At 38.7% G+C, this 10,733-nt stretch overlaps 2 protein-coding genes across 2 annotated transcripts; both read left to right on the forward strand.

Annotated features, from left to right (window-relative positions):
- The first annotated feature begins 1,469 nt into the window (after positions 1-1,469).
- Positions 1,470-3,628, forward strand: LOC115421931 (trypsin). The gene is made up of 6 exons (XM_030137934.1): positions 1,470-1,498; positions 1,879-1,950; positions 2,210-2,366; positions 2,527-2,665; positions 2,798-3,055; positions 3,427-3,628. Exons 2-6 carry the CDS (start codon positions 1,896-1,898, stop codon positions 3,574-3,576), a joined length of 759 nt encoding a protein of 252 aa, XP_029993794.1. The 5' UTR covers positions 1,470-1,498; positions 1,879-1,895; the 3' UTR covers positions 3,577-3,628.
- A 1,327-nt stretch (positions 3,629-4,955) lies between these two features.
- Positions 4,956-10,274, forward strand: pink1 (PTEN induced kinase 1). The gene is made up of 8 exons (XM_030137932.1): positions 4,956-5,417; positions 7,287-7,562; positions 8,061-8,164; positions 8,253-8,435; positions 8,546-8,709; positions 8,814-8,941; positions 9,372-9,602; positions 9,705-10,274. The coding sequence occupies exons 1-8, from the start codon at positions 5,061-5,063 to the stop codon at positions 9,987-9,989; spliced, it is 1,728 nt and encodes a 575-aa protein (XP_029993792.1). The 5' UTR covers positions 4,956-5,060; the 3' UTR covers positions 9,990-10,274.
- Positions 10,275-10,733: the final 459 nt, after the last annotated feature.

Here is a 10,733-nt window from a genome sequence, read left to right on the forward strand (position 1 = left end):
TGGCTCACTTTCTGCCGGAGTTTGGCAAAGGGTTGCGGTATATTTCATCTTCTTCCTCTGTAAATATAACAACATGCTAAATTATACTACGTTGCTTGCGTATTGCCCCTGCCAGTGACGAATGTTATTACACGTGTCGCGTATAAAAAAAAATTGATACATTTTGAGACGCAAGCACGCATCATGGCGGCCAATGCGTCACAATGCGTTTGCGTCTGCGTGCCCTTGCGTTGACTATGAAACAGCCCTTAGATATCAGCCAAATAGAAATAATAATACAGAGGAATCATTAATAATAGTAAATATTAATATTCACAATATTAACCCATAAAGACCCAAATAGCCACTGGTGACCAATACCATTTATTGATATGAAAAGTGAAATAACTGTTCATCCACTAATTCTATCAAAACATGTAAATAATTGGTGTAAAATGTCATTTGTCATCTTTTTGTGGTCATCAGATATGACCCATTTGGATGTTCAGAGGCTCCATAGTGAACATGGAAACACCATCATCTTCTACAACATTGATTCACCAGTAAAACCCATGGAGTTTGATAAATGGCAGTGGATGGAGACACTTGGTTTATGTTCAGTTAATGATATATTTTACAGAAAAAGTTACTTTTTTATTTTTTCTGTTTTTGATAGAACCTTCCACTTTGATTTGATCTTTTATGAACATTTACATGATCGGTGAATTTAATACAGGAAAATGACTGATTTTTAATTTAAAAAGGGAAAAATACAGAGCATAATACTAGAATAAATGGTGATAAATCACTTAAGAAAGGTTCCAAATAGAGAAAAATTCATTTGGGAACTGCCAGAAAATTAGCTCTGGGTCTTTTTAGGTTTATACTGTTACAACGTAGAACATGTTTGTTGAAGTGAATCAGAATTTGAGACTTCACATTGAACCATAAAAGTGATTTTACAGTTCGTCTTTGTGTGACGTGATACATACAGTAAGTCTATATCATCACATTGATAGTGATATTTCAGTTACGCATTTTACCTTCAACTAATGATTGTTTTTCATGAAATGTATATTATGATGAAGCATTTTAATACAAGAATAAGAATAGAATTTTGAAATGCAGCTTGTTAGATCGGACCTCCGCAGTAACAACACATATACGCATTATAACTCAGTGGATTTTAACACAAGGCAGTAAACTTTTTTTTATTCTGTCAGTAAAGTAGAACTGGTGTTTGTATGGGGCCACTCCTTTTTCCACCAGCTTCATTTCCCAAGGTGAGCACAGAAATCTAGAGCTCAGAAACAGATAATACAAGTGGACCCCTTATCTTTGTCATGTAGTAGGTCACTTTCATTGTTGCAGCGTGAGATGGTCACAGTACAAAACAAGACAAAAAGATAATTTCAACAAAAGATTTCACCCTGGATACAGTTACAGTATAAAGACCAGACGGGACCATTTGTTCCACCAGTTGGAGAAACTCTGTGGGTTGCTGTGTTTGGGCTTTGAGGTAAGTAGTATTTCATTTAGATCTGACAATTAGTATATAAGGTTTTCTTGAATTTAAGGTAAAAAAGCTCCAAAAATAAGATTTTCTAAAATAATTTCCATAACCAAACTCAAATGGAATATTTCAACATGGTGTTGAAAGAGAATTTTGTAAAGGTTTTAACATTTTATTGACCAAAACAAGATGCTTGTGGATGTTTTTTGTTTTGTTTTGTTTTGTTTTTTTACATAAGTGTATCACTTATGTAATTCTTTTACTCTTTCACATACACCAAGAACAAACTTCTTCTTAAGACTATGAATGTACCTTTTCTTTAATCTTTTTAAGCCACATTGTGCAACATTCAATAACAACTGACAAATTCATGTTTTATATTACAGGTGTTTGGGGAGAAAAAATGTCTCTGCTTAGAAGATCGATTGGACTGTTTCTGTTGGCTTTTGCTGTATCAGGTGCGTTTTTACAAGTCACTACTGAAATATTTGTGTCTATACAGAAGTGTTATTGTATATAGACAGGGTTTAAAGGAACGTCCACACAATATCAACAATAAAGACAAACACACATGCACAGCAGGAGTTATAGAATTATTTATTCTTGTGTGACTTTACCATTAAACTTTCTGAAAACCGTACACTTACTTAAAGAGCTAACCTACAAAAACAAGGAGCTGCCTGAATACTCCACCTATTGCACTCTTATTGTTTACAGAGACATATGCAAAAAGGATCATTGGGGGACAAGTGGTCATACCAAACTCTATTAAACATCAAGCATCCCTGCAGTTCAAATGGAGTGGAAGACACTTTTGTGGAGGAACCCTGGTCCACCCTGAATGGGTTTTGTCCGCTGCCCACTGCTGGATACCGTAAGTAATGAAGCTGATATTTCAAACTAACATTGTTTTAAATTGTAAAATGAGAACAAAATGGTTTTCTGTTTTAACAAAAACATCAGTCGACTTTTCTTTTTTTGACCACCATTTTATCAAAAGTGTAGAATCTGATACACCCTGTTTTGGTCTTTAGGACTAGCAGGATGAGGGTGGTTTTAGGTGAGCACAACTTGGTACAAAGCGAAGGATTTGAACAAGTCTTCAATGTTTCAAAGATATACAGACACAACTATAACTGGAAGACATTCAACAATGATGCTATGATGATCAAGGTCAGTGAAATATATGTATATACTTGTATACACTCTTAACTCTTAATCCTGATTGTACTTGTGACAGTTTCATTGCTGAAAATTGGCTGATGAGCAAACAGATGTTGTAATAACTTTTTGTTTGTGTTACAGCTGAGCCGGCCAGCAGTGGTGAATGCCCAAGTACAGCCAGTTTCACTGCCAGACTCTAACACTTTGCCACTTAGACAAAACGATATCTGCACAGTGAGCGGCTGGGGTGTGACATCTCCCTACAGCAATCGGCTCTCTGATGAACTACGTGCTGTGGATGTTTTGTTCTACCAGTATTGCCAGTATTACTACTGGGGCAAGATCACTCACAATATGATATGTGCTGGATTTCCATTTGGTGGAAAAGATTCATGCCAGGTACAGGGACATTTATTTGTAGGCGTTTTTAATTATTTTGTTTGTTTGTTTTTGTCTGTGTATTGTATGTTTTTCCTCCATTTTCACTACTTTGCATACATAAAACCTATCTTATATTCTAAAGAGTTAGCTAAAAGCATGCATTGAGTAATGCTAATCCACTTCCACAAACCTAATAAATATGTTACATGTTAAGTCATAGCATTAAAATAAGCCACTTTAATACTGCCTTTACATAATAAGAAATGTTTTATTTGATTTCAATGTATATATGATGTTGTTATCAAGGCTTTTATTTTCAGTAGAATATCATGGACCTTATAAGTGCACTATGCAATATTTATTGTGTATTCTCTCTTGGTGTTTCACAGGGTGACTCAGGTGGTCCACTTGTCTGCAGAGGTAAACTGGAGGGAATTGTCTCCTGGGGAATCAGCTGTGCAAACCCATACTTCCCTGGGGTTTACACCAAAGTGAGAAATTATGTTCAATGGATTAATTGGGTTATTTCAAAAGGTTAAGAAATTAAGTGAAAGGCTGTATGAACTTATTTCAGTCATTCTGGTCACGACTTAAAGCCCTATGATTTGGATTTATGATCTGTGCAATAGTAAAAGGTGATTCAAAAACTACTGCACTGGTCTATATAGAGCAGCTAGTGTCTGTAACTGTAGTGTTTGATTACTAAAGCTGGTTACGTATAGAAATACTATTTGATTTTCGTTGCACAACTGGTGTAATGACAATAAAGCCTATTCTATTGTGTTTTATTTTAACACCGTGGAATATCAAATTAAGCCACATTTTACAATGTTGTTTGGGTAGACTATATAAAGAGAAGGAATTAATATACTCACATTTAATTGTTTATTACACAAATCAGAAATAAAGCCAATTTTATTGTTGGTTTTTTTTTTTTTTTATTGTATCAAATATTTTCATTGGTTGCAGTGATAATAGCGGTGTCAGTAAAAGTCTAATAAATATCCCCCTATATAAAACTTTAGGAGTGTGATAACCTCCATAGAAGACTGTGCTAAGCATTAGAGCCAACCTGCTAATCTGGATAATATCAACCCACAGGATTTCCCCATTACTTAAATGTAATATAGCAATGAAGGCATTACAGCTGTCAGTAATAATAGCATTTTGGTGAACTGTGATCCTTTGTCTTTTCTCCAGTACAGAGATCAAACACACATTACATCTGTAAAAGTTAAACTATTGTTGGTTTCTTGAAATTTTTATGGATTTATTTATTTATTTATTTGAACAACATTGTAACAAACAAAAACAAAATTAACAAGATATCAACAAGTAGGTTATATTGTAGTTTTTCTGTCTCCTGAATGTAACAATAGGGCCAGAGAGGATGGCTGAACCATCTGCAGAGATAATAAAGATCAGTAGATTGTGTCTGTGTTTGCTTCTTGATAATCCATTACTGTTCCAATAGAAATTAACTCAAATTCCACACAGTTTTCCTAACTTGTTGTGGAGTAAGGATCATACTTTTAACCAAAAATGAGTAGCATTGCACACATTTAACATTGAAAGCTCCTTCCTTGTCTGTTTTCATGTGTTAACCACTGCTTTCTAACATAAACCAAACATCCTGTGCCTCTACTTTTCCCTTTTTTTTTTTTTTTTTTTTTTTTTTTTTTTTTTACAGTTTTTTTTCCATGGTTAATCATAAGTCAATGATCAGGCAGCGCCGCCTATTGGCGCTTTAACCTCCTGCATGTCAGCAAAGATAATGTCACACCCTAACCCTTACCCAAAAAGTAGGGCATTAACTAATTATAAAAAAAGACAATAAAGTAAACAAAAAAATATTCGTAAGTTTTGCTTTTGCCAGTACAAGTTGAAGGGATATATTTCTGCGCATGCTCAGTATGCCGCGCATGCTCAGTAAGAGTTGAGATTGTTTACACTTTTCTCAGCCAGACTGGGTCATCTAACCACACTTCAAAACACTGGCTGAAGTTAACTCTTGCAGTAAATAATGTCGGTGAGACAGGCCATTCACCGTGGTCTGGAGCTGGGACGGTCAGTCTTCCAGCTAGGTCTCCTCAAGTCCGGGGGCCGAGTCGCAGCAAAGCTCCGAGCTGACCGTTTCCGTGTAGGCCCGTCGGTCCGCACCGTTCAGCCTCAGGCTTTCCTGCCGTCTCGATACCGGTATTACCGCACCTCTCTGCGGGGCCTGGCTGCTCAGCTTCAGGCCGCTGGGGTCCGGAGGTGGTATGGCGGTGGGTCTCCGCGAAATAGGGCCGTGTTGTTGGCGTTTGGTCTTGGAATTGGACTCATTGAACAACAGCTGGAGGATGACAGGAAGAGTGCAGCGACATGCCAGGAGATCCAGGTATAAGAAATAACACGTTAAATTATTTTCTTTGTCATAGAATGGTATAGATATTTATTATCACTGTGATAGGAACAATGAAAATCAGTTTAGTAGCTCAGTTCAATTTAGCAGCAAAACTCTTAGTGCAAAAGGGACTGTACAAGAAAAAAATTCAATTAAAAATTACATATATCCCACAGAGTATTAAGAAAAAATAGTACAGTGCAAAGGCTTCAGAATAAAATATTAATACACACGTGCTACTAAAGTACTCCTAGAACTTCTGAAATGAACAAAATATACAAAAAGAAACATACAAAAGCTAACTCTTTACTGGAGATGAGAGGTATGCACAACGAATGGGATAATAAGGTGCATATTTCCCTCTCTTGAAAATGGCAGAGTATTGCCACTTGTGGAGTACTATTGTACTATCTTGTTGAGACCTTATTGTCATAATGATGATGAGCCAGAGAACTCTGATCATTATTGTGTTACATTTTTACATCACATTCATTGTCATTAATGTATCGAGATCCTTTTCCTTTGAGATCAGCAGATCTGATGATCACATTGTAAACTCCTATCACAATAATTATACATTTTTTGATGGGACTTTGAGTGAAGACGTTTGTAATTTCGCTTTGTTTCCCTATTCCTTATTAAAAACTTTAGCGCCAGAAAATGCTATCAGCATTCACTCGGTACCATGAATTACGGTTTAACCTGGAAGCAAATAATTATGACATTTATTGTGAGAATAACTGGTATTGATTGGTTAGCACTGCCCTAATATGAAATTTGAGTAGACAATGAACTGTCACACAAATAATCGTTTTATATATATATATATATATGAGACTGAAAAAATAATTAACATTACTGAAGTATTGACCAAGTCTACAAAATCAAACTGTGATGCTACTTCTCAAGCCAACTTCTAGAAAAATAAGAATGGGGCACATTAAGATTATACAAGAGCAGTCTCTTGATGGTAATCGGTGAGGAAAAATGTACTGTATATATACAGCTAAATGGAAATGATGATTACAATTATATGAAATAATCTTGATTTAAAAAAAAAACAAAAAAAAAACTGCTTTCAGCTGCTCCCTTCAGGGTTTGCAACAGCAAATCATCTGCCTCCATTTGACCTTACCCCCTACAGGAGGGGTCACCAATCCTGGTCTTGATGATAGGCTTATTATTTGAATCAGGTGTGTTGGAAGAGGGAAATACCTAAAACATGCAGGATACTGACCCTTGAGGGCCAGGATTGGTGACCCCTTCCCTACGGCTTCTTCTTGCGCACCAAGTACCTGCATGTCCCCCTTCACCACATCCAAAAATCTCCTTTTTGATCTTCCTCTTTGCTTTTTGCCTGGTCGCTCCAGCTTCATCGTCCCTCTAGCAATATGTTCACTATCCTTCCTTTGCATGTGTCAGACCCATCTCAGTCTGGCCTCTCTCCATCTGTCCCCAAAATGTCCAACTTGAGCTGCCCCTCTTATGAGCTCGTTTCTAATCCTGTCCATCCTTGTGACTCCCAAAGAAACTCTCAAATCACGATTATTTCACATAATTGCAAAATGGCCATCACCTATAATTGTGACAAGCCTACATCAACTCTCACAAACAATATTATCTTCTTTAAAACTACAAATGATTGTTTACATAAAAATGCAATACCTTTTAATAAGTGCTTGCAAATGCAAAATATGATGTATCTAGAGCATCAGATCCACTGCCATTTTCACAAATTATTGTATCAAAACTTTACTGTGGTGGTAAATCAAATGTTACAGTACACGTTTGTGAAAGCAAAGATTAATAAAGCACTGGAGGTATCCCTTTCTGCATTTTAAAAATATTTATTTGAATCCCCAGGATGTATTCAGGAAGAAAAAATTCACAACTCCTCTTAAGCCATTCACTTCTGGATACAATTTGGACGATTACCTTATTGGGAACCAGATTGGGAAAGGCTCCAATGCAGCGGTGTATGAAGCTGCGGCAAGGTTTGCCCCTCCGAAACAGAATAACACGAATTGCTCTATAGTGCAGTTGGAAGAAGATACAGAAGAGGGGAACAGTACTCGTTCTCTGACCTGCTGCTCCCTGAGAAATTTCCCTCTGGCTATCAAGATGATGTGGAACTTTGGGGTGGGTATATCATCACAAAAACATGTTTCTGAGGTTACTTCTACAGCTTGTTACTTCTATAGCTTAAGACAGTGGTTCTCAACTGGGGGGGGGGGCGGCTGGTGAGCACATGGAGGGGGGAGTCGCAAGTGACGGCGCGGTGCATGTGTGTGGGTGCGTTAGCAACTACTGTTATACATCACAACATTATAAATCACTCAGCACATACTCTCCTCACCACTTTGCATACCACTTGGGGGGGTTGCATATCATCTGGCACATTGTAACCCCACACACACACACATACAGACCCCCATCACGTTACTTTTAAAATTACGTACTCCCACTCCATCCCACAAATTTTTTCAGACATGGAGGGGGACCACTAGGCTCATGATGCCATTAGTGGGTTGTGGTTCAAAAAAAGTTTAGAAACCCTTGCTTAAGGAATTGGTCTACTTTGGGAAAACCAATAAACATCAGTACTGACAGGAAGTTTTCAACACCATTTGTTTGCAGGCAGGGTCATCCAATGAGGATATATTGAAATCAATGTCACACGAGCTGGTGCCTGCAGGGCCCCTGGCCTTAAAGCAGGAAAATGAGCAAATTACTCTAGATGGGTAAGTAATATATGTGTGGGCTGTTATTCTTCATTACTGAATAGGTTGCAAAAGGGATGCATTAACAGCTATGTTTTTTTACATGCAGACATTTTGGAGTCCTGCCCAAAAGAGTGTCAGCACACCCTAATGTGATAAGAGTGTACCGGGCTTTCACAGCAGATGTCCCATTACTACCAGGTGCTCAGGAAGAATATCCTGATGTGTTGCCAGCAAGGCTTAACCCAGATGGTCTGGGAAACAATCGCACTCTTTTTTTGGTCATGAAGAAGTAAGACTTGCCATCATGATCTTAGTCAGATCTCATACAGGATGTGATTGTAATATTTAATCAGTGGAAGGCACTTTCTCAGTTTTTTTTCCCACAACATTGTGCTATAGTTATCCCTGCACACTGCGACAGTACCTGGAAGTGTCCACACCCACCCGCCGACACGCATCTCTGATGATGCTGCAGCTCCTTGAGGGGGTCGACCATCTGTGCAGACAGGGTATTGCTCACAGAGATCTCAAATCGGACAATGTGCTGGTGGAGTTTGACTCGGGTAAAAAAAAAAAAAAAGACAACTTGAATGCTATGCCTATGAGAGAGCAGTTGCAACATATTCATTACATTAATTTGAGGTTTTGTTTTGCCTCATTTTTACAGATGGTTGCCCTCGATTGGTGATTACTGACTTTGGCTGCTGCCTGGCACAGAGAGATTCGAGTCTGGAGCTGCCTTTCAACAGCATCTGGGTAAACAGAGGAGGAAATGCCTCTCTCATGGCACCAGAGGTAGGCAGTGATGGTCTCTTTTAGTATTTTGGCCCTCATTAGCACTTCGTTGAATTACAAAAACATCAAGGGTGGACAGCTGCTTTTGTAAACCTTGTATACGTATGTGTTTACCCAGAGATATTCTACTTTAGGAGTGTGTGCAGTACGTGTTTGTGTAACTTTGGTCATGCAACCACCCAGGAAAGTCGTAATAAAATCAGAATTTTCATGAAAAAAATGAAAGTTGCTTCCCAGTATGATGTCTGTCTGATTAGTAGTAGTAATAATAATAATGATAATACATTGGAATAGAATTACTTCCTCTGTCGTTGGAAAGAAAAGTGCAGTTACCTGATATTATGGTAAGGAACAAGCATGTTGTTTTAAACCTGTTTGATCATTCACCTGAAAAATTACACCTTTAACCACAGCCATTTCTTCCCTAAAGGTGGCCACTGCCATCCCAGGGTGCGGTATGGTGATTGACTATTGCAAGGCAGATGCTTGGGCTGTGGGCACCATCTCATTTGAGATATTTGGCCAGAATAACCCGTTCTACCGACCAGTTGGACTCGAGAGCAGGAATTACCAGGAGAAACAGCTTCCTCCTCTGCCTTCTAGTGTTCCAGCTGATGTGCAGTTAGTGATCCGATTTCTCCTAAGAAGGAACCCAAACAAGGTCCGTTGACATGTTTTGTCTGTCTATGGTCTACCATTAGTCGATTAATGACCAACACTCTGATACAACAATACTCACATTCACTGTATTTGTGCTCTATAGCGACCCAGTGCTCGTGTCGCTGCTAACATGCTACATCTCAGCCTATGGGGAAGGAGGGCCCTTGCCAATCAGGATAGCGCTGGTATGAAAAAGCTGGCTGATTGGCTGTTGTGTCAGTCTGCTGTGGTCCTTCTCAAGGGCTGTAGTGGACCCAAAGGGAACACCGTGGAGGCGGAACTTCAGAGGAGCTTCTTGTCCAACCTGGACCTGGAGGACCTTCGCACAGCTGTTGGTTTCCTTCTCTACGGACGAGCTCATCATCAGGCCTGCATACTGTCTGCATAGATTTACTGTCACTCACACAACTAAAATCTGCTTTAAAACTGCTTTCATATTCAGACAACTATGTATGATTTCTTCATTACTACTGATTATGTAGAAGCACATACGGCTTACAGGGAAACTCCACTGACACTTCAGTTGTAGATAATCTGCAATTTAAAGCAATAATTAAGACTTATAATGTGTTGTAATTCATATCTATTGGGATGCCTAGTCATACTATTATGTTCATTTCCCAGAATGTCCTTGCAAATGGGTGTGGCTGTAAAGTCAAGACAGACACTTAAAGCCATACCTACCAATTTGGCATGTCGCAGAGCACTTAGTAAAAATTTGAACATGAACAACCCACCTCCCTCCAAAGCCCCGCCTTTTTCCCCATGCCTAAGCTCTGACGCTCCCCTCCACACCTTACCTAACACACGCGATGGGAAGCGGAGGTAGAGGCAGAGGTGCGGTCCGCTATGGCATGGCCACGGACCCCCCTCTCAGCAATCACACACAACATCATCCATCTGCTGCTCCTTTATCATTAGGAGGACCCTGTATTTAAGGGTCTGTGCAGCGCTAGATCATTGTCTTCACTGCACCTCATCAGCATTTTAAGATTACAAAAGAAAAGTGTAAAAATGACATGTTGTACAGTATAGCTTTAAACCTTCAGAATATAATGCAGATAAAAGAAATGCAGTCATGATGATTAGCATTGATCATACACAGTGTCAGTCCTTAGGAGTGGTTGAGTTT

Source organism: Sphaeramia orbicularis, chromosome 7 (assembly GCF_902148855.1).
Source record: "Sphaeramia orbicularis chromosome 7, fSphaOr1.1, whole genome shotgun sequence".
NCBI classification, from domain to species: domain Eukaryota; kingdom Metazoa; phylum Chordata; class Actinopteri; order Kurtiformes; family Apogonidae; genus Sphaeramia; species Sphaeramia orbicularis.

Coding starts and splice junctions, on each gene's coding strand:
- pink1 (XM_030137932.1), top strand. CDS start 5,061: ATGTCGGTGAGACAGGCCATTCACCGTGGTCTGGAGCTGGGACGGTCA. Junction 5,418..7,286: donor CGACATGCCAGGAGATCCAG/GTATAAGAAATA, acceptor TTGAATCCCCAG/GATGTATTCAGGAAGAAAAA. Junction 9,603..9,704: donor TAAGAAGGAACCCAAACAAG/GTCCGTTGACAT, acceptor TGTGCTCTATAG/CGACCCAGTGCTCGTGTCGC.
- LOC115421931 (XM_030137934.1), top strand. CDS start 1,896: ATGTCTCTGCTTAGAAGATCGATTGGACTGTTTCTGTTGGCTTTTGCT. Junction 2,666..2,797: donor ATGATGCTATGATGATCAAG/GTCAGTGAAATA, acceptor TTTGTGTTACAG/CTGAGCCGGCCAGCAGTGGT. Junction 3,056..3,426: donor GTGGAAAAGATTCATGCCAG/GTACAGGGACAT, acceptor GGTGTTTCACAG/GGTGACTCAGGTGGTCCACT.